We start from the raw sequence: 27858 nt of genomic DNA, 5'->3' as shown, positions 1-27858 counted from the left end.
GCTGCCGTCGCGCCGGGGCTGGTGCGCCCCCTGGTGGCGCGGGCGGGGAGCGGACGCCGGGGCCGGGGCCGAGGCCGGGACCGGGACCGGGACCGGAACCGGGTCAGCCCGGCTCTAGACCCGCCCATGCCCTGCCGCATCGCAGCCCGCGGGGAACGTCTGACCCTTCCCGCTCCGCCCCAGTGTCTATCACTCTCCCGGAGGGGGCCGAGTCAGCCCCCGGTCCAGTAGCCCGGTCCCGGGGAGCCCCCGGCCTTGGCAGCGGGAGAGCGGCTGCGCCCCCGGCTGGTCCCTGCCGGAGAGGGGGCTCTGAGCGTCCCCCCTGAGTCCGGTCGCCGAGGCCCGTCCCCGGGCGCTGCCGGGGCGCACGGTCCCCGCGGGGCCGCCCGGGCTCAGCCCACCGGGGCCCGGGCCGGAGCGCCGCCCCGCCGCCGCCGCCGCCGCTTCCGGGGCGGGTGAGGGGTTTCCTGCGGGGAGGTTGCGGCCGCGGCGGCCCTGGTGCTGCTCCCGGCCCGGCCCGGCCCGTCCAGCCGCCGGGATGATCAACGCCATCTTGGTGTTCAACAACCACGGCAAGCCGCGGCTCGTCCGCTTCTACCAGCACCTGGTGCGGGGACGGGGATGGGGACGGGGACAGGGACCGGGACGGGGACGGGGACCGGGCTGCCCGTGGGGCTGGTGGCAGCGGGTCCCTGAGCCCGGTGTGGGGCTGGGGGTGCCGGGGGTCCCCGCGTTCAGGGGGTGCTGGTCCCTCGGGGTGCCCCGTGGCCAGGTCACCCCCATGGCTGTGCCTGCGGTGGCAGGGCCGGCCGGGAGCTGGGACCTGCTGCCGCCCGGAGCTGGCGGCTCACGGCGTCCCGGGGGCAGCGGGGGCCGCGGGTCCTGCAGGCCGTGCACCCATGGGTGCTTGCCCTCACCTCCCGTCAGGCAGAGGAGGTCCAGCAGCAGATAATCCGGGAGACTTTCCACCTGGTGCTGAAGCGGGATGACCACATCTGCAATTTCCTGGAGTGCGGCAGGTAACCCACGTCCCCTCCGGCGATGGGGGCCGCGCGGGGCCGTCCCTGTGGCCGGGGGAGCCCCGTGGCAGCGTGTGGTCCCCCCGCAAAGCCCTTCACCCCTCCTCGTGTCTCCGCAGCCTGTTTGGCGGCTCGGACTACAAGCTGATCTACCGCCACTACGCCACGCTGTACTTCGTCTTCTGCGTGGACTCCTCGGAGAGCGAGCTGGGCATCCTGGACCTCATCCAGGTCGGTCTCTCCGCAGCCGCGTTCGCTGCCCCGAGGTGGCCGGTGGGTGCCTTCCCCCGAAGCACGGTCCGTGTTGGGGGGCCCGGCCCCCACAGCGTTCCGGTGCACTTCGTGTCTGTGGCATCCCTGTGCCAGACCTTCTGGAGGTGGCTGAAGCTGTTCGGGGGCTGCCATGGGCAGGGGATGCTGCAGCGTGTCAGCCGATACACAGCCCCTCCACCTGGGAGCACCAGGGGAGGTCAATCCGAATGAATTTCTATAAAAAATAGAATCGTAGAATCATTTAGGCTGGAAAAGACCCTTAAGATCATCAAGTCCAACCGCTAACCCAACACTGCTAGGCCCACCACTGGCCCATGTCCCTCAGCACCACGTCTGCTCAGCTTTTAAACATCTCCAGGGATGGCGACTCCCCCACTTCCCCAGGCAGCCTGTTCCAATACTTGACAACCCTTTTGGTGAAGAAATTTTCCTTAATATCCATCCTAAACCTCCCCTGGCGCAACGTGAGGCCATTTCCCCTTGTCCCATCGCCTGTTCCCTGGGAAAAGAGCCCGACCCCCCCTGGCTGCCCCCTCCTTTCAGGGAGCTGTAGAGAGCGAGAAGGTCTCCCCTCAGCCCCCTTTTCTCCAGGCTGAACCCCCCCAGCTCCCCCAGCCGCTCCTCACCAGACTTGTGCTCCAGGCCCCGCACCAGCCCCATTGCCCTTCTCTGGACACGCTCCAGCTCCTCAGTGTCTTCCTTGTGGTGAGGGGCCCAAAACTACAAGTGTATTTTAAAAATTGTGTGCGAACGCTGCGGACTTGTGAAGGGGCCTTTGCTAGATCCAGCTGAGGGCAGGCGGGAGTGCTGGCGCAGGAGTTGGCAGAAGCCACTTGCCCTCCTCGGGTCACCCGCCCTGTAGTGCGGGTTCCCGTAACTCAGTTCCCGTAACTCGGGCTGTTCGGGTGGCTGCAGCCCTGCCCCGGACATGGTGACAGCCGTTGTCCCAGCACTGCAGCAGATCAGGACGTCAACGCCTGGGATTCCCCCCAGAACGGCCAAGCCCCCTGTTTTGGTGCCCTTGACCTCGTGCCGGGCCCCTTGCACTGGGGCTTGACCAGGTCCCCGCAGTGAGTGGCTCCGGGGACGCAGGCGGCGCCTGACGGCACCAGCGGGTGGGCACATGCCACTGCTGGGAGGGAGCCCTCCCTGCTGCCCAGCCCGGCCCCACTGTGCCCCATCTTTGCAGCCGGACCAGCCATGGCTGGGCTCCCGCTCCATCTGCGGCCCCTTCCCAGGACAGACTCTCCTGGAGCAGCTCTGCGCTTCTCGCTCCGGTTTCCGTGGTGCAGCAGGGACTGGCACCGGTGCCTGCGTGGCAATCCCTGACCCGCGCTGCCTCCGGCTGCTGCTGCGGCGCTGGGGGTCCCGGGCAGCCCCCGGGTGGAGCTGCCTGTTTGCCCCGGGAACTGGCAATTCCCTGCCAGGGAGGGGAGATGGGGTTGTTGAGGGGGGTTTGTCCCCGCTCCGGTGCCAGTACGGGGCGCAGCGGCTGCTCTTGCAGTTTCTGGTCAGGGCTGCGGGGTTTTGTGCCTGCGGGCCCTGGGGCTGCGTGCGGGCAGCGTCCTGCCGCGTCTTCTGTACTGACCTGCCCTTTCCGCCTCCTCAGGTGTTTGTGGAGACGCTGGACAAGTGCTTTGAGAATGTCTGCGAGCTGGACCTCATCTTCCACATGGACAAGGTGGGTTGTAGGCTCTGTGCGCTCCTCCCAGCGCCTGCCTGCCCCGGAGCCCTGCCCTCCCTGGAGCCCGTGCTCTTGCGGACAGGAGCTGCCAGTCCTTGAGCTCTGGAGCTCTTTAGGAGAGGCCGGTGGTGCGTTAGGCGTCGCTTTTTTGGGAGAGAGTGAAATCCTGGCTGTTGGCAGCGTGGGGGCTTCTTAAGCCGCTCACATTGTGGCCCCCGAGATGCGAGACGCTGGGCTGTGTTCTGAGCCCTCGGGTACGCTGACACTCGCCCTGTTGCATTGCTGCTGCGGGGCTGCGCTCTCTGCTGCAGCACAGCCCTGGGGGCGGGGGGGCTGTCCCGGGGGCTGACACCGACGCTGGGTAACCCTGCTGCCTGGTGACAGGGATCCGCGCTGAGGGTTCGCTCTTGCTCTTCTGCAGGGCAGGCTCTGGCCTCGTGCAGGGGCGTTTCGCCTCTTCTCCTGTGCCGGGGACCCGCTGGGACTCCTGTTAACATTGGACTAGAGCTGCAGGAAGAAAAAAAAAAGGGGAAGGAACAATGGGAGTGTTTGGAATACAAAGTGTTTGGTAAACTTTTGTTTGAGCCACAGCCTTTGATGCTTCCTCTATAGCTGGGCAGATCTTCTGGGCGGAAACCTATCCTCTGATTATCTCGGAGATGGGGCTGAAGATAACCGGGACTTGGAGAGAGAGGCTTAGCTGACGTGTGCTGGACTTGTGTTGCTGTTGATAAGGGTTTTCTTGCTTTGTTGAAGAACAAAACGTGCCAACAAAAAGAGGAGTGGGGGAAAAAAAAATCAATAAGGCTGTAAAACATTCCCTTTCTGTTGGCGATCCCAGCTTACGAACTCTGGCAGAGGAGGGGAGTTAGCAAATCTTCTCAGAAGGCGAGCCGCATCAGCTGAATGCACTCGCAGCGCTTTTATTTCATAATTTGCCCGAGTGTAAACCTCAAGAAATGTTACAAGGTTGATTATCTCGTCAGCAAAAGCGTTCTTATCAAAGCAAGCAAAAGGCGAGGAAGGAGGAGTGAGGCGGAGGGAGGCGTGCTGCCGGAGAGGGCATGGCAGCCGCCCAGCTCACCTCTGCCCACATCTGGCGGAGGATGAGCCCTCGGTTAATTATCTTGTGGTGTGGCCAAGGCCGGGCAGCTTTACACTCCGTCCGCAGCCCACGGGCAGAAGAGATTACCCTGCTGGTGTCTGTTTCCCTGGCGGTAGCACGGATCTCCCTTCCTCCGACCTCTCCTGCCAAGCAGGGGTTGGAAGGAGATGGGAGTCGGAGGGTTCGGATAGGGGAGGCCCTGGGCTCCTCACCCCGGGGCTGTGCTGCCAGTCCGGTTGTTTACTTCCCATCCTGTGCTCCCGCTGCCTATCAGCTGTGACTTCAGTCCTTGGCGGCTATCAGTTGGTCCTTTTATCTCTCTTTCTATATTTGGCATGTATTTATTTCTCGGATGTGTTCGTGTTGAGTGCCGGTGCTTCCAAGAGCTTGGTTACAGCTGGGCAGCGTAAGGGGTGCTGGGAATACAGGAGTGTCCTGCCGCTCCCCGGGTCTTGCCCCTCGGATGCCTGGGCAGGGCGATGCTCCCATAGAGCCCTGCCTCCAGGACGTCAGTGTGTCAGGAGCCGCATGGGGCTCGGTGCTGCCCTCCGCTCTCACATGGACTGCAGAGCTCCCGAGTTCCCGACTGGAACAGGAGAAATGAGGGCAGCGTTAACGGGAGAGCGCTGATGTGTCAGGCAGAGACGTTGGCTGTGAACATCCCCAGCCCAGCAGGTTCTGGCGGGGATTTGGGCGCAGCCTTGTCTGGGTCCTGTGATTTTCTGTTATTGCCTTAAGGTACACCTTACACTCCGTGTTGTCCCTGAAATGGGAGCTGCTGCGGGTTTTGGGTCCCTGGCCTTGCAGCGGGCAGCTGGACGGGGCGGTTGGGTGTGTGGTTCTCGGGCACCAGTGACACCAGCGCTTCCAGGCTGTCGGCTTTGGGAGCCGCAGCTGCAGGGCTGCGGGGATCCCTTTTTCGCAAGGGGAGGCTGGAGCCACGAAGCCGCGGGGAGGCTCTGGCCCAGCCCCTGGTTGTGCTTCCCACCTTGGAGGAGAACGTGAGTTTCGCTAAGGCAGCTGCAAGGTCCTGGAGAGGGCACGGTTTGTTCAGGAAGTGCTGTGTTTCGGGTTGGAAAACAAAAGCTTGCTTGGGATGTCTTCCCTCTTGGTTTTGGTCCAACTTGGGCTGAAGCCAGATCTGGAAGGAGCAGCATTTCCTGCGGCCCGAATGCTCTCCGGTTGCGGGGAGCTGGTAGCACCATCCGGTGCGGCGTTTGCCGGGGCTGGGCCGAGCGGAGGGAGAGCGGGAGCAGCGCTGCGGGTGCCGGGAAGGTGCGGTGTCACCCACGGCTCGCCCCGGGCGCTGCCTGACCCCGTGCCGTGCTGGTGCTGTGGGAGCGGGACGGGCCCCGGGGGGAGACCTGCGGGCACCAGGCTTCCCGCTCGCACTCAGCTGCGTTTCCCCCTTCTAGCAGGTTCTCTGGCATGCTTTATTTTTCATGGTATTGCCCTGGTGGTACTTGCCACGCAGTGCAACCTGCCCTCATGAAACCATAAAACAAGATAACAACTTAACCATCTTCCAGTAATAGCCTCTTACGCGGAAGTAAGCGGAGACCCATAAACGGTTTATCTGCGCTGGGCGGGGGCGGGGAGCTGCTGGCTCAGCAGGGCGAGCGGGGCCCAGCGTGCGCGGCGGCGACCGCGATGGGCTCTCTCCTGCGGTGGCTGCGGGGCACGGCCGGGCCCCGGTGGGAGCAGCTCACGGCCGTGAGGCTGCTCTGCTTCATCCCGGGACACGGGCAAGGGAGCAGACTCTCTTAGCAGTATCGTGCTTTTTCTGTGCGTGTGTCGTGGTCCCGCCTTTCCTAAGAGAAAGCAAAGAACCTGGGCTCTGGCCTGGCTTTCTGGATTGAAGAAACTGGTTCTGGGAAGGAGCGTCCTGCCCGATGGCTCCGGAGGCCCTGGCGTCTCTGCTGCCCCTGGGCCCCTCCCCAGCACGCAGGGTTCCTGCCTGTCCCCGGCCCGGGGGGCATCAGACTTCAGCCGAGGTGTCGGAGACGGGCAGGCAGGGTGTGCCAGCGGCACGGGCCGGGACGAGCCTCGCCAGGGGCTGCCTTGTGCCTGCTGGCCCGGCGGGTGACACTCGCTCCGGCCCCTGTGGTGGGTGTCCCCCAGAGCAGAGGTACAAGCAGTGAACGGGGCTGCTGGAGGCCCCCATGCTGGGGACCATGACCGCCCTCTTGGTGTTGGGGCTGTGGGGCTGAGGGCAGGATGGAGCTGGATTTGGGGCTGGATTTGCGTCTCTCGGGGGAAATGCCAGCACCCAGCACGCTTCCAGACCAGCCTGCAGGCACTGGGGCTGCTCCTGGCCGTCCCCGCGCTGCGCCGGGTTCGCAGCCTTCCCTTCCTTCCCTTCCCTCGCAGGTTCACCACATCCTGCAGGAGGTGGTGATCGGCGGCATGGTGCTGGAGACCAACATGAACGAGATCGTGGCGCAGGTGGAGGCCCAGAGCAAGCTGGAGAAGGCGGAGGTGAGCGGCGATGCTGCGGCTCTCCCCGCGGGGGTCGGGAGCTGCCGCGTGTGGGTGTCTCCAGTCTCTGCCTGAGTCCCTGGGGGGAGGGCTGGGGAGGGCACCCCTCCCCGGCTGTGCTTCCTGCAGTTTAGGAGCGTGGCAACGGCTGTTCCCATCAAGGTTTATAATCTGAGGCAGCGAAAGGTTTATTGCCCTTGTTTGCCCTGTTGTGAAGACGCAGCGTTGCTGCGGTCGCAGGGAAGCACCACGCTGCCCCTCCGGCTCCCGATCCCTCGCTGTTCGTGGGACGGGGTCCACCGCAGGGTGGGAGGTGGACGTGGGGGCTGCTCCCCGTGCGCTCGCGCCGAGCTGCACCTGGGGGGATGTGGCCGGGCCCAGGGGCTCGGGGGAGGCAGGGCAGCACGGAGCAGGGCTCGGTTTGGGGATGCTCCTGCTGCAGAGCACGGGGCTGAGCCGGGAACAGCCGGGAGCCCCTGGCAGGGGGGCTGCGGGGGGCAAGGGGACGGTGGTCACTGGTCCCTCCCGTCGCAGGGAGGCCTCTCGGCCGCTCCTTCCCGCGCAGTCTCGGCTGTGAAGAACATCAACCTACCAGAGATCCCTCGCAACATCAACATCGGAGACATCAACATCAAAGTGCCCAACCTGTCACAGTTCATGTGAGCGTCCCGCGGCGGGGAGGGCTGCCCGGGCACGGGCTGTGGCCTGGGCTGGCTGGGGAGAGGAGCTGGGCTCTGCTGGGCTCCCCCTGCCCGCTCTGGGTCTCTGCCCCCGCGGCACACGGAGAGCCCGGCGTGCTGCTGGGGTGCCGGGCTGGCTGGCAGAGGGTAGGGAGCGGTGATGGGGCTCAGCGGGAGCTGAGGTGGTGGTGCTGCCTGTCTGTCCGTCACCTTGGACCTGGGCTCGGCTCCGCTCTCTGGTTTCCCAACAAGGGTGGCCTTTCTTCCCCTCCCTCCTCCCTCCCTGTGGATGCCCAGCATCTCCCCTCACAGGGGAAGAGCCAGTTCCTGCCTCTCCCAGCACGTCTTGGGATTCCTGGTTGTAAAAATGCACCTGTAGCTGATGGTTCCTGCAGGAGCCACAGGTTGTCATCTCCTCCATCCTCCCCGGGACGGACTGTCCCCTGCCCCGCATCCCTGCGCCCGCCCTGGTCCTGCTCGTGGGGTCTGGCTGGGGGTGGAACCGGCCTGGTCAGGGCTGCTCATGGGGCAGCTGCGAGGGCTGGAGCTGGGGCCAGCGCGGGTGGAACCTGCTGGAGCGGGGGGTGCTGGCAGCGAGGGGGGGCCGCCTGCTGGGCTGGCAGGGCTGGGGCCAGGCTGGGGCCTGCTGGAGCATGTCCCTGTGTCCTAATAAACCACCCTGTGAACCTGCCTCCGTGTCTGCCGTGGGTGCTGCTGGCCCGGCGCCGGGGGGAGCGCCAGGAGGGGGCTGTGGGGGCCGGAGGCTCTGCGCAGCTCTTGCAGGGTGGCTGCAGCCTTCGGGGACTCTCGGCTGGCGGGGAGGCTGGGGCCCAGGGGGTGAAACGGGTCCCGGACCCCACCTGGGGGAGGGATGGGGTTGCCGCAGCATGGGCTGCAGGGCAGGGTCCCTGGCTGCAGCTGCCCCACTTGGGCTGTGACAGCGCCGTCCGCTGCTCTGGGCCTTTGGGGGCAGGGGCAGCAGCCTGTCTGCCAGTGCCCCCTGCCCTCCTGCCAGCTTTCCTGCCTTCTCTCTGCCACAGAGCATCCCTGGTCCGCTCGCGGGGCAGCTGTGAGCCCCGGATGGCTCGGTGGGGGCTGTGGGCCTGGGGATAGTGTCCCCCACCGAGGCCTGGGCCGAGCAGGGCTGGTCCCTGGGGGTCAGACTGAGCATGGCTGCAGGGGACGGGACAGGCAGCAAGGTCCCTGAGCAGCGGGTTCCTTGAGCTGGGTGCCCTGTGCCCCTGGCTCTGCCACGGCTCCATCTGGCCACCAGCCTCTGGGGTAGCTCAGGGGGCCCCTTCCTCTGCTTCCCCTCCACGGCCGGTCCAGCTGCGCTCCCGCCGGGCTCTGCCTCCACTTCCCCTGGCAGGGAAACCGTGACTCTGCCTGGAAGGAATTTTCCTGCTGTCTCCCCTCCCTGCAGCTTAACCCTTCCCCAGCTGGCCGTGAGCCACCACCAGTGGCTAGTGGAGGTCAAGGAGCCGGGCAACCTGCTTCCTCTTCTCTGCCAGCCCTCTTCCTGCTCCTGCTGTCAGCTGCCGGAGCAGTGTGGTGGATGGACCAGGTGAGCAGTGCTGCGGGCTGTGTCCTGGGGCTGGGACACGGGGTCCGACAGGCACTGGGACAGGCAGAGGGAAAAATCCAGCTTGCCCCACAGTGAGGAACTTGGCGTGGTGCCCTCGTCCTGTTCTGCTCCAGGCCTGGGGTGCTGGGGGGGGGTCAGGCTGGGGCAAGTGGCCCTGGCTGTGATGGGCCATGGCCGTGCCCAACCCCACACCGTGGCACGGCAGTCTCCGGTGCAGGACGTGTTCGTCCACACGTGCTTCCTCTGCAGCGAGGAGATGTTTGTGCTTGGCCGCCTCCGGTAACGGCTCTGGCCTCGCTGCCCCTTCCCACATCCCACCGGAGCCGCGGGTCTGCGGGAGGCCGAGGAGCAAGGACTGGGCCGGGGCAGGGTGAGTCCCTCTGCTGCTCCCAGCCGCCCGCTTTCCCCTTGCCCGTGGGCAGAGACGATGGGGTGGCTCACCCCGGGATGAGCACGGTCAAACCCTGGGACGCCCTTTTCGCCACCCAGGAGGGCTGCAGCCCTGACCCCGGTGGCCACGGGGAGCAGCCCCAGCCTGGCCTGGGCAGAGGTGGCCCTGCAAGCCCTGGCTCCTCAGCTGCCCAGGGACGGGAGCCCCGGGTGACCTGGCAGGGCGCAGGGCGCAGGGAGGAAGGTGAGGTCTGGCTGCTGCGGGCAGCAGCGTTCCTGCCCAGGGCAGGGCTGTGAGGCATGGGGCGCTGGCCGTGACCCTGCGTGTCCCAAGGGGCTGCAGCCGGGTCACCGGACCCCTCCCGCACCCCGAGGCGAGCTGGGGGGACGCAGCATGTGCAGGGATGTGGGGGTCAGTGCTCTCCCATCCGAGCTGCCGGCGTGGTCCGGAGGTGGGAGACGTGGCTGTGTCTTGGGGCTGGCTCCTGGCTGTCGGCTCCCGGCTCCGTGGCCTGTCCCTGGCCGGACTCTGCTTTGGCACTGCGGGCTGCTGGGTTGTGCTGAGCTCAGCCGGGGTGCCTGCCGGAGCGTGTCCCCCGACGCCAGGGCCCCCTCCCCGGCAGCGAGGCGGAGGGGAGCGCGCAATGGAGCCTGGCACGGGCCCAGCCCTTCCGCAGGTACCTGCAGTACAGTAGGCAAATGTTTATCCTTGCCCTGCCAAGCCACCGGGTGAGTCCGAGTCCCGGCCCCGTGCCCAGGCTCTGCTGGGTCACTCCCTGAGCGGGGGGAGCTCGGGGACCGGCTGCCTCAGGGTGCTGCACCCGCAAAGCCATCCGTGCCCCGACCACAGCCCCACAGGTTGTGACAAGGACCGGGACGTCTCTGAACCCGCTGCTGCCTGGGCAGGGGGTGCCAGGTGGGTCTGGGGCACAGGGTGCTGGGCTGGGGGGCTGGGCGAGGGGCACCCCCCAAGCAGGGACACCATTCCCGGCACGCCGGGGTGCTCTGGGTGCTGTGGGCAGGTGGCACAGCCTGGCTTGGTTGCTGCTGGGTGATGGTTTGTCCCCTTTCCTGCGACCCCCCCGGGGATGAGCGTGCTGGCCAAGGCTGGTGTGAGGGAGGGGACCCTTAGCAGGACCCCGGGGGGGCTCTGGGGTGTAGGGGCTGAGCGGGCGGGGGGTTTTTATCCGCAGCAGCGGGGCAATGCGGCACACAGCCCCGGCCAACGCCTCCCAGCTGTGGCGCTGGGGGGTCTTGCAGCCCCGCGGGGGGGGTCCCGCAGCCCCGGGGGGGGGGACCCGCTCTACCCGGGGCTGGAGGCGCCTTCCCCCAGCAGAGTCCCGCTCCCGCAGGGGGTGTGCGGGAGCCCGGGCTGGGCTCTGCCCCGCGCTGCCCCCCGCTGCCCGGCCCCCCCGCCCCGGGCCGTGCCCCCCAGCCCCCGTCCCGGCCAGCAGCCCAGGGGTTAAGGGGGCGAGGAGGTTCGGGTTACTTCCCTCGGAGCTTTAGGAGGGAAGTTTCCTCCCGCTGGAGGCTGAGCTGGCGGAGCGGAGAGCCCGGCACCGGGCGCAGGCAGGGCGCAGGCAGGGCGCAGGCAGCGCGCAGGCAGGGCGCAGTGCTGGGTGCCTCGATGGCCACGGGGCGGGCGGGACCCCCGCGGCCCCTCGCTGCCCGCGGCTGAGCGCAGGAAGGTGAGCGGGGGGAGCGATGCCGCTGCCGTCGTGGGCGGGGGGGCAGACCCCGAGCCGGGGGTCCTGGGGGTCCCCACCCTGGGGGGGTCGTTGGCTTGGGGAAAGGCGCCGTGTGGGTGCACGAAGGGGCCGGCGCGGGGCTGTGGGGCGCGGGGCAGGCGGTGGGGCTGTGGGGTTCGTGTGCAGGGGGGTCATAGAGCACGTATGTGATGGGGCGGGCTTTGCGGGGGGGGTCGGTCCATGAGGGTGCGTGAGGTTATGGGGCTGCGGGATGTGCGCGCGTGCGAGGTTATGGGGCGCGTGGGGCCAGAGCCTCAAGGGAGCTGTGTGCCCACGTGCGTGACACCCGTGTGCCCTGTGTGTGGGACACGGGACACGCGTGTGCGCCGTCTGCAAGGGCCGCGGGAGGAGGAGGCTTTGCAGTGGGGGGAGCAGCAGCCGGCGTGGGCTGGGGGAGATGGGGGGCGTGGGGTGGTGCAGGCAGCCCGGGAGGGGGCTCAGAGCGGGGTGTGGGGGCCGCTGGCGTCAACAGGGGAGAAGTGTGTGAGGGGGCCGGCCCTGGGGCGAGCCGGGGTGAGTGACTGCACGCCATGCCCGAGGGGAGTCTGTGTGGGGAGGGCCAGTGCCCGCAGGGGCACAGGGTGCCCGTCAGTGCGGGACGGAGGGCGTGCGGGGTGCCTGGCACCTTCCCGGCTGCTGCGGCCCCCGGTCCCTGGGGGACTGTCCCAGCCGCGATTTGGCGTCTGCTGTTCCCCACACCCTGTGCCTTTGGCCTTCGGCCTTTGGCCAGGGCAGGGACCGGGGCACAGCGTCCCTTTGCTGTGCCGTGGGGACGGCCGGGCTCCGCAGCGCAGGGGTTGCCCAGGAACGCCGCAGCATCCCGGGGCCTGCTCTGCCGGGAAGAGTGACGCTGGCGGGTGCAGCTGGGCGCTGTTGAGGACAGGGCACGGTTCCCTGAGGACACGCTCAGCCTCACCCCACCTTTGCCCCAGAGGTGCCTCTCCCAGCAGGACGTGCCCATGTCACCCCGCTGGAGAGACAGATCTTGGGAAGAGGAGTTTCGGTTCCCAGGGAGAGACCAGCGCTTCCCCTCCCCACCCTGCCCCTCGCCGGGACTTTGCTCCATGGTTTCTGCTGTGCCCGCTCTGACGCCCCAGCCCAGGGACGCCTCTGGCAGAGCTCCCGGGGCTGACCCGCAGGGCCTGGGGGGCTCGGGCTGCTCTCCCTGCCAGGGCAGAGCTCTCAGGAGACGTGTGCGCCCTGAGCCCCGGCTCGGTGTTTGCGTGGCTCCAGCCAGACCCCTGGCCAGGGGCTCTGCGCCGTGGGGCACGGGTGAGGCTGTGCCCACAGGACCCCCCATCTCCCAGCCACGTGCTGTGCCGCTCGGGACCCCCAGCTCGCCCGGGCTGCAGCTGGCGGGGGGGCTGAGCGTTGCCTGTGGCACGTGCAGGCTGCTGGGTGCCCCGCGGTGGGTGGCAGCGGGCATGTGCCTGCACAGGCTGGGTTCACAGGGCCTGGAGTTTGACCTCCAGGTGCGAGCCCGGTGACTCAGCCCTAGACTTTGAGAGGGCTGCGGGCAAGGTGGGCTCCCCAGCACAGCCCAGGCTCCACCCGCGCCGCCCAGACCCCCGCGGCTGCACCCTGCGCCCTCCCGCTTTGCCCCTGGTGCCTGGGCAGCCTGGCGAGGTGCACCCCTACCAGGCCGCGGGTGCCACCGTGCCCTCAGCCCCAGCAGCAGGTCCCTCGCAGGCAGAGGGGCAGCCAGGACCCCCCAGCGGTGGCGCAGACCCCGTCACTTGAGGGCAAACAGGGCAATGCTGAACCAGAGGGTGGGCTCGGGTGCCGGGGCTGCCCGCCTTGCCCCGCGGTGAGGTGGGGATGTGGCCGCCGGCTGTGACCACCCGCTCTGTCCCTCCTTTTGCAGGGCCAGGCAGGTGCTTGGGAGGGACCCTGGGAGTCCTGGCCCACAGTCCGTGCCCACGCCCGCGCTGCCCATCCCCAATGGTGCAATCCCGAGCTGCTGGTTTCACCTCCCGCTCTAGTTGCACTGGGTTTTAGTGCTCCTGCAAGGCCAAGAGGCGGGTGGGTGGAAAGCTCATCCTGGGGGCCGTCACCACCCTGAGCCTCACGCTCGTTTAATACTTCACCCATTAACTTGGACTAATAAACCTCAAGTGAGCGAGAGGCTAAAAGCCGTGCCAGCCAGGCAGCACCTCCTGCGTGAGCACCGCCGCCGCAGCACCACCATGGCAGCCGGTTTCTTCATCAGCAAGAGCGTGGGCATCGTGGCCATTGTGCTGGGCCTGGGGGCTGTGGCCACCATCATCGCGCTCTCGGTGGTGTATGCCCAGGAGAAGAACAAGGGGCATATCTCAGATCCTGGCAATGCTGAGACCACCACCGCCGTCGCTGAGACCACCACCACCGCCGTCGCTGAGACCACCACCACCGCCATCCCCAAGACCACCACCACCGCCGTCCCCGCCACCACGGCTGCCTCCAGCACCACCGCCGTCCCCGACAACCCCTGGAACCGGTGGAGGCTGCCGAAGACGCTGATGCCAGAATCCTACGAGGTGACCCTGCAGCCCTTCCTGACGCCCGACACCAACAACATGTACATCTTCAAGGGCAACAGCAGCGTGGTCTTTGTCTGCAAGGAAGCCACCAACCTCATCCTCATCCACAGCAACAAGCTGAACTACACCATGCAGGGGTCCTTCCTCGTCTCGTTGGAGGCAGTGGATGGCTCCAGTGCCCCTCTCATCTCCAAAACCTGGCTGGAGAGCTCCACCCAGTACCTGGTGGTGCAGCTGGAGGGCCAGCTGCAGAAGGACCAGCGCTACCGACTCTTCAGCATCTTCACGGGGGAGCTGGCTGATGACCTGGCCGGCTTCTACCGCAGCGAATACGTGGATGAGTTGGGCAACATGTAGGTGGAGGGCAGGGGGCCGAGGGGGGTGCGGGGCTGGCCTGGGGGTGGCGGAGGGCACGGGGGGGGTTTGGGGCTTCCCTCCCACTGGGATGGCGGGATGGGTGCGGGGAAGCCTCCGTGCCCCGCTGTGTCTGCATGCCACCCCAGCGAGGAGGGGGCTGGGGAGCGGGCAGGGTGTGGGGGGAGCGGAGGGATCTGGGGGGGTGCTGGCCCTGCAGAGGCCCCCCCGGGTGCTGACGGGGTTTGCTTGCAGGAAGGTGGTGGCCACCACTCAGATGCAGGCAGCAGACGCGCGGAAAGCCTTCCCCTGCTTTGATGAGCCGGCCATGAAAGCCACCTTCACGGTGACGCTGATCCATCCCTCCGACCACAAAGCCATTTCCAACATGCCTGTCAACAGTGAGTGGGGCGGGGGGAGCCCCGGCGGGGGGGCCCAGGGGCCTGGCAGGGCTGCGCGGTGACCCTGTACCCTCTGCTCCCCGCAGGCACCCAGCAGATGAATGACGACAATAATTGGAACATCACCACGTTCCAGACCACCCCCAAAATGTCCACCTACCTGCTGGCCTTCATCGTCAGCGAGTTCGACTACGTGGAGAATACCTCGGAGAACGTGCTGGTAGGCTGGGGGTGGGAGACACCCCCTTGCCCGCCGGGGGGGTCTGTGCCCGGGTAGCGGCTGAGCCCCATGTCTCTCCCCTCCAGATCCGCATCTGGGGCCGCCCCAAGGCCATCGCTGAGGGCCAGGGCGCCTATGCCCTCCAGGTGACTGGCCCCATCCTCAAGTTCTTTGAGGAAAGCTACAACATGTCGTACCCGCTGCCCAAGTCCGGTGGGTGCCACGGGGCGGCCAGGTCTCCGAGAGGAGCTGCCTGCCGCGGGGGGGACGGGCAGTCCGGCTCCCCGGCAGCAGCACACCAACGGGACCCCTCTGTCCCCCAGACCAGGTCGGCCTCCCCGACTTCAACGCGGGCGCGATGGAGAACTGGGGGCTGGTGACCTACCGGGAGAACTCGCTGCTCTTTGACAGCAACTACTCCTCCATCAGCAACAAGGAGCGGGTGGTGACCGTCATCGCCCATGAGCTGGCCCACCAGGTACCCCCCCGGACCCCCCACCTGCCCTGCCGGCTGGCTGGGCCTGGCTGACGGGGTGCTGTGCTCCCCCGGCAGTGGTTCGGGAACCTGGTGACGCTGCAGTGGTGGAACGACCTGTGGCTGAACGAGGGCTTCGCCTCCTACGTGGAGTACCTGGGCGCCGACTCGGCAGAGCCCTCCTGGAACATCGTGAGTGCTGGGGCAAGCGGGCAGGGGGTGCAGGCACCCCCGCCACCCCTGCACCCCCGGGGGCGTCCCCCGCGGCCAGGAGGGCGCAGGCAGGGCTGAAGCGGGTGCTGGCACTCACCCCCGCAGAAAGACCTGATGGTGCTGAACGAGGTGTACGCGGTGATGGCGACGGACGCCCTGGCCACCTCCCACCCGCTGACCTTCAGCGAGGAAGAGATCAACACCCCGGCCCAGATCAGCGAGGTCTTCGACAGCATCGCCTACAGCAAGGTGGGCGCACGGGCACCGGGGCGGTGGGGTGGGCTGCGGGGTGCCCCGCGCGCCCGGGGTCTCTCACCCGCCGTCTCTGCAGGGCGCGTCGGTGCTGCGGATGCTCTCCGACTTCCTCACCGAGGACGTGTTCCGGGAGGGGCTGCAGGTGAGGCTCTGCTGGTGCCGGGGGGCACCGAGCCCCAGCGCGGGGTGGGTGGCCCATGGCAGGGCCCTCCCCGGGTGCTCTGTGGGTGTCCTGCACCCCGGACCTGCCCCTGCCCCTGCCCACCTGTCTCTCCCGGTGCCCTCCCACAGACCTACATCAGCACCTTTGCCTACAGCAACACCAAGTACACGGACCTCTGGCAGCATTTGCAACAGGTAGGAGGGGGATGGCGGCTCCCGGCTGCTCCCCCCAACACCGGCCCCTTCCCCACCGCTGCCCCAGCTCTCGGGGGCGGCTGGTGAGACGGGGTCCCAGCCACGTGGCTGCTGCGCGCTGGGCGAGGGGTGCAGCGCCGGCTGAGCCCCGCGCCCCACCCGCACCCCACGGCACCGGTGACCCGCGGCGCTGCCCCCCCCCGCAGGCTGTCGAGAAGAACAACGTCGTGCTGCCCAGCTCCATCGGCGGCATCATGGACACCTGGACGCTGCAGATGGGCTTCCCCGTGGTGACCGTCAACACCCTCGATGGCACCATCAGCCAGAAGCACTTCCTGCTGGACCCCAACTCCAAGGTGGACAGGCCCTCCCCCTTCAAGTGAGTGGCGTGGGGGCTGTTGGTGACGGGGAACTGGGGGGGCCAGGGGGCAAGGGCTGGTCCCACCACCTGCCTGTCCCCGGCACAGCTACAGCTGGATCGTCCCCGTCACCTGGATGACGAATGAGGCCATGGGGGACAGGTACTGGCTGACCAAAGTCTCAGGTATGGTGTGTCCTGCCCAGGCTGGGAGCGGGTGTCTTGCTGCCACCTCCCCTGCCCTGGCGGAGGTTGGGGTCCCCCGGGGGGGACACCGGTGGGGGGGGCTGAGCCTGGCCTCCCTCGCGGGTGGGGGGCGACTCTGTCAGACCCTCCTCTCCCCCTCCCAGACACCAACGACACATTCAAGGTGGGCAGCGCCAGGTGGCTCCTGCTGAACCTGAACGTCAGCGGGTACTTCCGCGTCAACTACAACCAGGAGAACTGGGACCAGCTCCTCGCCCAGCTCTCCAGCAACCACCAGGTACGCGGGGCCAGCCGGGGCCATGGCGTGGGCTGTGGGTGGGCCCCCACCTCGCACACCCCCACACCCCACGCACCCCACTCAGGGCTGCCCTGCGACGCCGATTCTGCCCTCTCTCAGGTCATCCCCGTGATCAACCGTGCCCAGATCATCGATGATGCCTTTAACCTGGCCAGGTGAGCCGCGCCGGCTGCCCCGGGGGGGTCCAGCGGGGTGGGAGCCCTGAGAGCGGGCAGCGGCCGTGGGTTCGGAGGGCTGACTCTGTCCTCCCCCCTCACAGGGCCAAGTACGTCAACGTGACCTTGGCCTTGAGCACCACGCGGTTCCTGAGCCAGGAGACGGAGTACATGCCCTGGGAGGCAGCGCTCAACAACCTCCATTACTTCCAGCTGATGTTTGACCGCAGTGAGGTCTTCGGGGTGATGACGGTGAGCGGTGCCACCCGCCCAGCCCCGGCCCCCTTCTGCCGCTTGGCAGAGCCCCGTGCCAGGGGCACGGGGGTGAGGGGCTGAGTCCGCACCCAGAGCTGGGTTGGGTGCTGCTGCTGGTGCCACCGGGCGCTGACCGTCCTCCTGCCCCCCAGAAATACATACGGAAACAGGTGACGCCCCTCTTCGACCACTACAAGAACATCACCGGCAACTGGAACGACATCCCTGAGGACCTGATGGACCAGTGAGTGCCACGGCCCCGGGGCTGGGCTGGACTCCCGGGGTCTCCCCGGCGACACCAGGATGGTCACCCCAGTGTGTGCTGGGGACAGGGCACGGCCCCGCTCGCGACTCAGCACCGGCTGGTTGGTGCCTGGCTGTCATGTGCTGGTCCCCAGCCCCGCGCCGCCCCTCTCTCCCCAGGTACAACGAGATCAACGCCATCAGCACAGCCTGCTCCTACGGCATCGCTGAGTGCCAGGACCTGGCCACCAACTACTACAGGCAGTGGCAGCAAAACATCAGCCATAACCCGTGAGTCCCCAGGGTGCCCCAGTGCCACCATGGTGGACGACCGCCCAGTGAGGGGCTCCCAGCTGAGATGGCTCTTCTCTCCCGCAGGATCCCCCCGAACCTGCGCTCCTCCATCTACTGCAGCATAGTGGCCACGGGCGGGGAGGAGGCCTGGACCTTTATCTGGGACAAGTTCCAAGAGGCCACCGTTGTGTCCGAGGCTGACAAGCTCCGCACGGCCCTCTCCTGCAGCCGCGAACCCTGGATCCTCAACCGGTGGGTGCGGGGTCCCGGCTGGGCGCCGTGGCTCTGCCCCTGCCAGCCCCTCACCCAGTGACGTGTGCCCCCCCAGGTACCTGCAGTACACCCTCGACCCCAAGAAGATCCGGAAGCAGGATGCCACCGCCACCATCAACAGCATCGCCAGCAACGTGGTGGGGCAGCCCTTGGCCTGGGACTTCATCCGCGGCAACTGGAAGACGCTCTTCAGCCAGTGAGCACCGCAGGGGGGCTGCAGGGGGCTGCGGGGGGCTGGCTGGGGCGGGCAGCATCCCCCATCTGCCCGTGCCCCTTTGGGGGGTGCTGCTCTACCCGGGACCACCGGCTCAGCCGTCCCTCTGCTCTCCCAGGTATGGGGGCGGCTCCTTCTCCTTCTCCCGGCTGATTTTGTCAGTGACCCAGCGGTTTTCCACGGAGTTTGAGCTGCAGCAGGTGAGGCTGGACCCTGGAGCTGGCACCAGGGATGCCCAGCCCCGGCCGCGGCGGGGGCACGGCTCTGTGCTGGCGGTGCCTTGCAGCTCGCCCTTCGCCAACAGCTCCTGCGCCCCATGTGCCCAGGGGTCCGGGCAGCCGGGGCACTGCTGGGGGCTGTCAGGGGCTGCCGGGGTTGTGCCGGGGGGCCGTCGGGGGGCTGCTGGGGTTGCCCCACACCCGTTCCAGCCCCTCTCCTCCCCTGCAGCTGCAGCAATTCAAGGAGGACAACCAGGACGTCGGCTTCGGGTCGGGGACGCGGGCGCTGGAGCAGGCGCTGGAGAGGACCCGCGCCAACATCAACTGGGTGAACGAGAACCAGCAGACGGTGCTGTCCTGGTTCCAGGGTGAGATCATGGCTCCCCGCCGCTAACGCACGGATGCCACGCAACGCACTCTCCGCCCGACCCAGCTGGCACAGGATGGGCTGGCGGGGGCTGAACTGAAGCTCATGGACCCCACTGCCCCACAGCCGTGGGGCTGGACCCTCACCCACTCCCCAGCTCTGCTCACTCCAGCCACCAGCCCCAAACGCTCCCTCCTGGTGGCCCCGGCCCAGCCTGGCCGGGTCCTGGGCTGCTCGGGAGGGGCTGCGGCCAATGCCCACGGCGGGGCCTGGCGCCTGTATGATGGGCGATAGGGTGGGGATGGGGGGCTTTTGGCTGGTGGGGGGGTCCCGCTGCCCTTGGCTGCCCGGAGCGGCGCTGGGCCCCGCAGGCTCGTGCAAGGCTTGGGGGGGTGTAAATAAAGGCTTGCACGACAGCTCTCACCACTGGACCGGGGTGCTGGGGGGCACGGGGGGCACATACCGGCCTGGGGGGGCTGCACTGGGGCCTGGGCAGGAAGCGCCTGGGACCCTGCGGTGGGCACGGGGTGGGGGCCGGGAACGCAGAGCCCCCTGGGCCGTTAGGAGCCCGGTGCTAAGTGGCTCTGGGGGCTTTGCCGACGCCAGCCCCCCGGCCCCTCCGTCTGACGGCTGGGTGCGATTTCTCCTGCCGGGCCCCGGCACCGCACGGCGCCTGGCCTGCCCGGTCCCTCCGGGCATGGGAGGTCTCCCCACTGTCCCCTCGGAGCAGGCGCTGTGGGGTCGGGGCAGGAGGCAGCCACGGCTCCCTGGGCTGCCCTGGCAGGAGGGGGTGCCAGCAGCTGGCCCCCCCGGGGACCGTCCCCCGTGGACTGCCCAGGTCCCCGCAGGGAATGGTTTGGGCAGAGGGACCCGACGGGCGGGTGGGAGCTGCTCTTCCAGCGGTCAGTGGGGCTGGGGAAGTGCCCTGGGTGGGGGTTCCCTCCGTCACCCCAGCTCTGGGGACATCTCTGAGCTGCGGGGTGGGCTGGCTGGGGACACCGAGCCCCTGGCGCGGCGTGGGGTGCCCCTGGCGCAGTGACTGGGGTCCCGCAGTAACGAGTCGGAGCGCAACAGTGCAATGGCAGCTTTAATGAGCAGCCCTTCCCCGGCGTCCGTCCGGCACGGCTCTATGGGACGGCCACGCCGCCGTCCTCCACACGGCCGCTGCGGCTGGGGGTGCAGGATCAGCTCCAGCCCCCCCAGTGCCGTGCTGGGGTGCAGCTGGGCAGGACGGGGTCTGCACGGGGGGCCGGGCAGACGAGCCTGTGCAGGGCGGGTGGGCTGCCGAGCTGTGCAGAAAGAGCTGTGTCAGGCGAGCGGCCGTGGGGCGGTACCGCGCCCCCCACCCCACACCCGGTGCCCCCCACCCCGCACCCGGGCTGACTCTCTGGCTCAGCACGCATCAGTCTGTGCCCCCCAGCGCAGGCAGACCCCCCGGCCATGGCGTGCAGGGGGATTTGCTGAAGCAGCCCTGCCCGCGCCCTGCGAGGAGCATCCACCCCCCGGCCCCGCTGCCCCCGAGGGTGGTGGGTGCGGGAGCAGGGGCCGGGCTGGGGAGGGGGCTGTGGGTACCTGGCAGTGCGCAGGCAGCTGGGAGCCACGCGTGGGCGTCTCGGGGGGCCCTGCGTCCGTCAGTCCTGCCCCAGGAGGCTGCGGGGGGGCTGCAGGTTCCAAGCAGCAGGAGGAAGCCGTCCCGGTGCCCGTGGCGGTGGCGCGTCTCTGGGGGGGCTCCAGCGGGGTGACTGCTCCGAGGCTGCACAGCGGTGATGACCAGGACCCCGAGATGGAGACAGGGGTCCTGTGCAGCTCCAGGGGGATCCCTGCGACAGGGATGTAGGGGGGCGACCCCCAGGCCTCCATGCCCGTGTCGGGAACCCCAAGCACCTCTGGGGGGGTCCCCGCAGCAGAGCCACACGGGGGTGAGCCCCAGGCACCCGTCCCCATGCCAGGAGCCCCATGAAGATCCAGGGACGTCCCCATCATGGGAGGGGACCCCCAGCCCACAGTATCAGGGGGCGAAGCATCCCGTGGGGCTGGGGCTGGTGGGTGCAGGCGGGGGTCCGGGGCCTGGCAGCACCCCAGACCCTGTGGGCAGAGGGGGCAGTGCCGGGGGGCCGCCCCCCGCCGCCGGGCCAGCGCCTCCTCGCTGAGCCCCAGCAGGGCCGAGAGGTGGGCGATGTAGCGGATGGCGAGGCGCAGGGTCTCGATCTTGGTCAGGCTCTGCCCCGCGGGCACCAGCGCGGGCGGCAGGTAGTGCCGCAGCCTCAGCAGCGCCTGCGCCAGCCGCCGCATCCGCAGCTTCTCCCGCTCGCTGGCGCTCTGCCGCGGGCCCCCCGGCCCCCCGCGCCGCCCTGGCTCATCCCCACCCCCATGCTGCCCCCCGGCTCCCGGCTGCCGGCCCCGCGGGGGACACGGGGACGCACGGGGGGGCTCTCCAGAAGGGGTTGGGGAGATGGTGTCGACGAGCCCCCCGGGCCGGTCCTGGAGCAGGGCATGGCCTGCTGGGGGCTGGGGACCTCGGGGCAGGAGTGGGGCTGGGGGTCCATCCATGGCTGGGGTCTGCTCTGCCGCCCGCCTCTGGGGGTGCCCAGGCAGCCCTGGCTTTATGTGGGGCAGGGGCGTGAGGTGACACCTTTGCGACCACCTGGAGGTGTCAAAACCTACAGAGCCTGGCTGGGGCCGGCCGGGAGCCTGGGAATGCTGGGCCCATTTGCAGAGGTGTCATTTCTGACTCCTCCGGCCCTTAATTGGCGCTGCCCGGCGCTGGGAAGTGTGCAGGGACCAATTCACACGGCCATGAGAGATGCTAACGCGTCGACCAGCCCTGCCAGGGCCCGCACCACCCCGCACGGCACCTCTGCTGTGCTGCTGGGGGCAGCGGGGACTTGACCTTCCAGTGCTGGGACGCTGAGCCACCAGCCCTGACACCCAGCGGTGTCCCCACACCTCCCCTGCCCTCTGCACAGCTCCCAGCCCCGCGGGCCGGGGGTCCCGAGCGTGCCCCCAGCTCTAACCAACCGCCTGGAGGGGCAGGGGGATGCAGGAATGTGGCAGCCGGGCTGGTGCGCTGGTGCCGGGACCAGTGGGCTCCTCTTCGGGTGATGTCCCTTGCCCTGGCCGTACTGCCTTGTTCTCCCTGACCCAGCGGGATGCAGCCCCGGCTCTCTGAGCTGTTGGCGTGCTCTGGAGAAGCTGGAGGCACAGCCTGAGTTTTTGTGGGGACCCAGCAGGCTGTGCCCCCCCCCCCGAATGGAGCTGAGGCTCCCCGTGCTGCTTGTCCAGCTGGTGCAAACCCCAGACCCGGGTCGGGGTCCCCGAGGCAGCGGGCAGCAGTGTGCTGGGGTGCTAAGCCCTTTAGGATGCTCCAGGGCAGGGGACGCTGCCAGCACCCATGTGCTGGGGACGCAGCAGGAGCAGGGGGGAGGCAGCTACTGGCCCTGCTCTGGCGTGGGCAGCGCTCCCGGCTGCAGAGGGCCATTTGCCGGGATGCGTTTGCAGTTCTCCCGCGGGCTGGGCACAGCCTCTGGGCACCGTCCCTGCCAGCCGTCCACGTCCCGGCCGGAGGTACAGGAGCGCACAGCCAGGGCCAGGAGCCCTGCGGCCGTCCGATGCCCAGGAGGTGCGCCAGAGCAGGGATGGTGAGTCCAAGGTAGACAGTAAGGCACACTGGGGAGGGCCCCCGGCAGTGCCCGGCGGGACCCCCTCAGTGGGAGGGCTGGCGGCTCCTGGGGGCATGAGTCTGAATGGGCACCGACCGCCTGAGGAGGGCTTTGGCCAGCAGCACCATCAGGAGCCCTGTGGCTGAGCCCCATCCCAGTGCCCTCTCCCCGTCCACCCACGGCCCTGTGCCCACGCTCCTTCAGTAAGGGCTGGAGGGACACGGGGGTGACCCCCTCCCCCCCGAGCTGTGGGGGGCTGTGGGCTCTGCCTTGGGGGGGCTCTGACCCCACGGCCAGCGCTGTGACAGCCCAGCCGCGCTCCAGCACTTGTCTAAACACAGGGGGAGGTGGGAAGCGGCTGCTCAGCGGGGCCGCAGAACTCATTACCCAGGAGCTCATCAGCTAATGAGACCCAGGAGGGGGCCTGGGAACGGGGGGAGCGGGGCCAGGGCAGTGCCGAGGGGCGTGCGGGGAAGGGCCTGCGCCCCAGGCCGTGCTGTTGGGTGCAGGGCACCCTGCAGAGCACCCCGCCGCACTCCCGAGGCCAGGCTGCCCATGGACCCCCACTGCAGCCCCCAGCCCCAGAGACGGGCTCTGGGATGGCATCAGATGTTTGTGTACCCAGAGACGTGCTGTGGGTCCGGGTCGGCACCGGCACCCTTGGACCTTGGTCAGAGCAGTGGCACGGCACTTCCTCCAGCGAGATGGCAGCGGGAATCAATAGCAATTAACTCTGGTGCTTTTGTGCCATGTCTGCGATGTCCGTGGGAGATAATGCCAATTTAGATGCCGATATCCTCATGGCATGCATGCCTGGAGCAGGGCTTGGCCAAGGGCCGGGCTGCAGGGGTGACAAATCAGGGTGCAGGTGGCTCCGAGCAGCACGGGGGCTGGGTGCCACGGTGTGGCTTGGTGGCAGGATGGGACCGTGGCAAGGGACCACAGGGTCCCCGCAGCCCCTGCACCGCTGGATGCCCAGGACCCTGCGACAGCCACACGATGCGGGTTTGAAACACTGGAGATCGCCGTGCCCAGGCTCCCCACGAGGCCGGGGCACCCGGGGCTGCCACGGGGCTGAGCAGCGTGCCCGGCTTCGGCAGCGCGGCGAGGATGGCGGGAGCACTTGGCCAGCGCTGGGCGATAAGCAGGGTTTATCTCATTGCCTCTGCGTCATGGCAGTGCCAAGGAAAACTGAACAAGCTCCATGTGACCACCAGGAAACACGAGATGGTGAGCAACGAGGTGCCCGCTCACCCGCCCCGTCGCCAACACTGCCACGGGGAGGGGCCGGCCCTGCGCCCCACTGCTGGCTCTGCGCCCCACTGCTGGCCCTGCGCCCCATGGCGCCACAGCTGGCCCTGTGCCCCACTGCTGGCCCTGCGCCCCGCGGCCCCACAGCTGGCCCTGTGCCCCACTGCTGGCCCTGTGCCCCGTGGACCCACAGCTGGCCCTGTGCCCCACTGCTGGCCCTGCACCCCGCGGACCCACAGCTGGCCCTGTGCCCAGCCCCGTGCCCCACTGCTGGCCCTGTGCCCCATGCCCAGCTCCGTGGCTGATACCTGATATTGGGGAAGCCTGTGCCCACCCGGCATTGGGGGGGCTGTGCCCACCCAGTATGAGGGGGTCCCACACCCGCTGCCGTATCCCCGGGGCCGTGCACACCCGGTACGGGAGGGTCCCGTGCCCACTGCCGTATCTCCGGGGCTGTGCCCACCCAGTATGGAGGGGTCCCGTGCCCCCCGCTGTACCCCCGCTGCCGCGCACGGCGCCGTGTGGGGGTCACGTACCCCACGGCACCGCGGGGCCGTGCTGCCGGGGGGGGCCGTGCTGCCGGGGGGGGCCGTGCCGGTGCCGGTGCCGGTGCCGGGGGTGGTGCTCCGGCCCCCCCGCCCGCTCCCTGATGGATTTTCCTTCCCTTCCCGGGGCCGGGTTTCCCTGGAAACCTTCGCACCCGCCGGCACCGACACCTGCGGGGCCTGGGAACGCGGCGGGGGGGCCCCTCCCAGCCCCGCCCCGCCCGCCCCGGCCCCCCCCGTGAGGGTCCCCGCGCCCGGGCCGCCCCTCGGCGGCACCCGACGGCACCGGGCGGCGGCCGCGGCTCCGCGCCGAGGCCCCGCGGGCGGCCGGGCTCATTAGGGACCGCGTGTGAAACGCCATTAGCGGGGGCTGCGGGGGACCTGCCGCGGGAGGGCGGGCCGTGCCCCCCCGGCCCCGGCACCGGGCGAGGGGGTCGGTGCCCCACAGAGCCAGGCTGGGCACCGGGGCTGCCCCACTGGGGCCTCGCTGCGCCGTGGGGGACGTGGACACCCGGAGCTGGCAGCTCGCACCCCACTGCGGGCCCCACTGCAGACCCCTCTGTGCGGACCCCACGGCTGACCCCCCCCATTGCAAACCCCACGGCAGACCCCACGGCAGTCGTGTCCCCCTCATTGCAAACCCCACGGCAGTCCCCCCCCATTGCAAACCCCACGGCAGACCCCACGGCAGTCCCCCTCCATTGCAAACCCCACGGCTGACCCCACGGCAGTCGTGTCCCCCCCACAGCAGACCCCACGGCAGACCCCCCCGATTGCAAACCCCACGGCAGACCCCACAGCAGTCCCCCTCCATTGCAAACCCCACGGCAGACCCCACGGCAGTCGTCCCCCCCCCATTGCAAACCCCACGGCAGACCCCCACTGCAGGCCCCGCTGAAGGCCCTGCTAGAAGCCCCACTGCCAGCCTCCTTGCAGCCCCCGCGTGGGGCCCAAGCCCCATCCTGAGGTCGGTGCCGGGGGGGTGAGGGCTGCCGGGGGGGGGTGGGCAGCACAGAGCCGCCTCACACCGCCGGGGTAAAATTCGTCACCCGCGTGTTCAAAGCCGGCTGCCCTCAGCCCCCCCCGGCCTTTGAAGTGCTGCTGATGCTGGCCACGAAGGTGCCACTTCACACCTCTGGCCCTGCATAAAGCCAGGGCGGCCGGGGGACACCGGCACTCGGCCCCACAGCCATGGCCCGCTCGGCAGCCCCTGGCCTCCCGCTCCCCGCCACCGCCCTGCTGCAGGACTGGGGCTGCCGCGGACCCCCGGACCCCGAGGGCTACAGCAGCAGCTCGCCTGCACCCTCGCCCGACTCCTGCGGCCTCTCGTCCCCCGCCACCACCCGGGGACCCTGCCGCGGCCCCGCCACCCCTCGCCTGCGAGGCGGCTCCAGGGGCAGAAAGGGGGTGCGGGGCCCGGGGCCGGGGGGCCCGCGGCAGAGCGCCAGCGAGCGGGAGAAGCTGCGGATGCGGCGGCTGGCGCAGGCGCTGCTGAGGCTGCGGCACTACCTGCCGCCCGCGCTGGTGCCCGCGGGGCAGAGCCTGACCAAGATCGAGACCCTGCGCCTCGCCATCCGCTACATCGCCCACCTCTCGGCCCTGCTGGGGCTCAGCGAGGAGGCGCTGGCCCGGCGGCGGGGGGCGGCCCCCCGGCACTGCCCCCTCTGCCCACAGGGTCTGGGGTGCTGCCAGGCCCCGGACCCCCGCCTGCACCCACCAGCCCCAGCCCCACGGGATGCTTCACCCCCTGATACTGTGGGCTGGGGGTCCTCTCCTATGGTGGGGACGTCCCTGGATCTTCACGGGGCTCCTGGCATGGGGACGGGTGCCTGGGGATCACCCCCGTGTGGCTCTGCTGCGGGGTCCCCCCCAGAGGTGCTTGGGGTTCCCGACACGGGCATGGAGGCCTGGGGGTCGCCCCCCTACATCCCTGTGGTTGGGACCCCCTCGGAGCTGCACGGGGCTGTCGCCTCCAGCGTGTCCTCCTGGCTGTCCCCTCCTCACTGCGCAGGGGCAGGGGCCCCCCCAGACCTCCTCGGCAGCCCCCTCCTGGACGCGGGGCTGATGCTGCCGGAGTTCGTGGATGCAGGGACAGGCACCCAGGTACGTGCGCTGGCAGGGATCGGGGGGAGTGCTGGCGGTCCCCAGTGTGGGGTTGGCATGGGGCAGGGCTCAGCCCCCGCGGTGCGCTCAGAGCCGCCTTGGCTTGGGGCAGTGCGGGGACTGGTTTTGGGGTAACAGCAGCCTTGTCTGGGGGTGGGAACGGGGAGGTGTCCCCCCTCCTCCCTGCAGTGAGTGCACGTGGGTCCCTCAGCCTGCTCCGATCCTCCCCGGTGCCATCCTCCCTCCCGTTTGTGGCGTCCCATCAGCTGGGACAGGCCTGAGGCCGTGGTCCTGCTTGGCCCTGACCGGAGTCCTCCTGGCGGGTGGGCTCTGCCAGCCCCTCTTCCAGCACCCCCCCAGACCCCAGCCCTGCCCTGGACCCTGCCCTGGCCGGTCACCCTCTCACCCACCCTCTGCTCCCCCAGGACCTCTCCACGGACCTGTTCTCCCTCCTGGAGGCTCTGCTCCCGCCACAGCCCCAGGACTGACACGGATGAGCCCCCGGCTCCCCGGTGCCGGAGCACCCGCTGCCACGCGGCCCCACGACGCACCGGCCGGATGCCTGCAGCTCGGGGAAGCGTGTCCCCCCTTGGACAGCTGGGAGGTGGGGGGACGAGCTACCTCTTGTGTGAGCCCGCAGCTCTGCTGGACGTGCCGGGGCGGCCGCGACTGTACATAAATAAACCCTTGTGCCCCTCCGTGTGTCACCGCGTGGCTGTTCCTGCGGCAGGAGCTGGGCACGGGATGGGGTGCAGCACGTCTGGGCCACTGCGTCACCTCCGGGAGTGGGTTTGGGGCCGGGAGAGGGTGGCTGAGCAGGGTTAAATGTGGGCACATGGGGTCCAGCAACAGGGAGAAGCGTGGGGCCGAGGTGACCCCGTCGGGATGGAGACCCCGCAGGCGGAGGGGAGTGCGGGGGGGCTGAAGACCGGCCCCTCTGCCCCCCAGCCCCTCGTCGGCTCCCTGCAGGGTCTGGGGAGTCCATTAGAGGGGCCGTGGTGGGGACTGACAGCCGGGTGCGAATGTGCTGGGGGGGCCCTTCCCCGCCCACTCCGGGGGCCCTGGGGCAGGGGGTCTGCAGGGCTAATGAGCCCCACTTATCTGTGAAATGGCTTGCTAATAATGTTAATTCCCTCTGCCAGGGGGGCGAAGCCTTTGAGATGCAAAGCAGGTCCCCTGCCCTCCCCCAGGCTGCAGCTCCCCCCTGGCCAGGGCTCATGGGCCTTGGGGACACCCTGTGGCCATGGGGACATGCTCCGGCCGTGGGGACAGCCACGGTCTGGGGGAGCAGCTGGCAGAGGCAAGGCTGGGAGAAGGGACCTGTGGGTCTCTGGGCTCCCCAGATGCACCCCAAAGTGAGGGGCCTTGTGCACCCCGATCCCCGGCCCTGGGGAGGCCAGTGCAGCACCCACCCGGGCTGGGGCACGCTCGGGCTGGGGGGCTCCCTCCCACGGCTGCTGGGCATCTCCCTCTGCCCAGCTCCTCGCCCAGCTCCCCCGTCCCGCACATACTGCCCTGCCCCGCGTGCGTGTCCTGGGGACGGCAGCCGTACAGGGTGCCGAGCAGGGGCCACGCCAGCCCCGCGCCGCTGGGATGGGGTTTGGGATGAGCCGGTGGAGCGGGAGCGGGCAGAGGGGGACGGAGCTGCCTGCGGGCGGGTGG

General features: G+C 69.1%; 4 protein-coding genes across 7 annotated transcripts; 3 read left to right on the top strand and 1 right to left on the bottom strand.

Annotated features, from left to right (window-relative positions):
- Window positions 1-20: 20 nt before the first annotated feature.
- On the top strand, window positions 21-7889 carry AP3S2 (adaptor related protein complex 3 subunit sigma 2). Its single transcript, XM_063346522.1, has 6 exons — window positions 21-607; window positions 928-1019; window positions 1139-1250; window positions 2902-2973; window positions 6452-6559; window positions 7094-7889. Exons 1-6 carry the CDS (start codon window positions 539-541, stop codon window positions 7220-7222), a joined length of 582 nt encoding a protein of 193 aa, XP_063202592.1. The 5' UTR covers window positions 21-538; the 3' UTR covers window positions 7223-7889.
- A 1945-nt stretch (window positions 7890-9834) lies between these two features.
- On the top strand, window positions 9835-18942 carry ANPEP (alanyl aminopeptidase, membrane). Of its 4 annotated transcripts, none has more exons than XM_063347033.1 (21): window positions 9835-10130; window positions 13078-13834; window positions 14091-14236; window positions 14323-14456; window positions 14543-14669; window positions 14780-14934; window positions 15010-15123; window positions 15250-15393; window positions 15476-15541; window positions 15691-15756; window positions 15963-16135; window positions 16224-16300; window positions 16465-16598; window positions 16719-16774; window positions 16879-17026; window positions 17182-17273; window positions 17453-17563; window positions 17651-17818; window positions 17895-18035; window positions 18172-18253; window positions 18501-18942. In XM_063347033.1, exons 2-21 carry the CDS (start codon window positions 13149-13151, stop codon window positions 18663-18665), a joined length of 2985 nt encoding a protein of 994 aa, XP_063203103.1. In that variant the 5' UTR covers window positions 9835-10130; window positions 13078-13148; the 3' UTR covers window positions 18666-18942. The 4 variants fall into 4 exon arrangements, with proteins under 4 accessions (XP_063203103.1, XP_063203101.1, XP_063203102.1 ...); XM_063347031.1 differs by having other exon boundaries at window positions 12827-13834; XM_063347032.1 differs by lacking the exon at window positions 9835-10130 and adding an exon at window positions 10742-10902.
- Window positions 18943-19762: 820 nt separating this feature from the next.
- On the bottom strand, window positions 19763-22854 carry LOC134520285 (mesoderm posterior protein 2-like). The gene is made up of 2 exons (XM_063345386.1): window positions 22834-22854; window positions 19763-21029 (listed from the first exon to the last, which is right to left on the bottom strand). Exons 1-2 carry the CDS (start codon window positions 22852-22854, stop codon window positions 20031-20033), a joined length of 1020 nt encoding a protein of 339 aa, XP_063201456.1. The 3' UTR covers window positions 19763-20030.
- A 2151-nt stretch (window positions 22855-25005) lies between these two features.
- Window positions 25006-26694, top strand: LOC134520659 (mesoderm posterior protein 1-like). Its single transcript, XM_063346350.1, has 2 exons — window positions 25006-26196; window positions 26622-26694. The coding sequence occupies exons 1-2, from the start codon at window positions 25285-25287 to the stop codon at window positions 26682-26684; spliced, it is 975 nt and encodes a 324-aa protein (XP_063202420.1). The 5' UTR covers window positions 25006-25284; the 3' UTR covers window positions 26685-26694.
- The last annotated feature ends 1164 nt before the right edge of the window (window positions 26695-27858 follow it).

The sequence above is a fragment of the Chroicocephalus ridibundus genome, chromosome 9 (assembly GCF_963924245.1).
Source record: "Chroicocephalus ridibundus chromosome 9, bChrRid1.1, whole genome shotgun sequence".
Lineage (NCBI taxonomy): Eukaryota > Metazoa > Chordata > Aves > Charadriiformes > Laridae > Chroicocephalus > Chroicocephalus ridibundus.
This window is presented reverse-complemented; position numbering and strand designations above follow the sequence as displayed.

Coding starts and splice junctions, on each gene's coding strand:
- AP3S2 (XM_063346522.1), top strand. CDS start 539: ATGATCAACGCCATCTTGGTGTTCAACAACCACGGCAAGCCGCGGCTC. Junction 1,020..1,138: donor AATTTCCTGGAGTGCGGCAG/GTAACCCACGTC, acceptor GTGTCTCCGCAG/CCTGTTTGGCGGCTCGGACT. Junction 6,560..7,093: donor GCAAGCTGGAGAAGGCGGAG/GTGAGCGGCGAT, acceptor CTCCCGTCGCAG/GGAGGCCTCTCGGCCGCTCC.
- LOC134520659 (XM_063346350.1), top strand. CDS start 25,285: ATGGCCCGCTCGGCAGCCCCTGGCCTCCCGCTCCCCGCCACCGCCCTG. Junction 26,197..26,621: donor ATGCAGGGACAGGCACCCAG/GTACGTGCGCTG, acceptor CTGCTCCCCCAG/GACCTCTCCACGGACCTGTT.
- ANPEP (XM_063347033.1), top strand. CDS start 13,149: ATGGCAGCCGGTTTCTTCATCAGCAAGAGCGTGGGCATCGTGGCCATT. Junction 14,237..14,322: donor TTCCAACATGCCTGTCAACA/GTGAGTGGGGCG, acceptor TGCTCCCCGCAG/GCACCCAGCAGATGAATGAC. Junction 16,301..16,464: donor CTGGCTGACCAAAGTCTCAG/GTATGGTGTGTC, acceptor TCCCCCTCCCAG/ACACCAACGACACATTCAAG.
- LOC134520285 (XM_063345386.1), bottom strand. CDS start 22,854: ATGGGCAGCCTGGCCTCGGGA. Junction 21,030..22,833: donor TGGGCAGCCTGGCCTCGGGA/GTGCGGCGGGGT, acceptor CGGGGCCGGCAG/CCGGGAGCCGGGGGGCAGCA.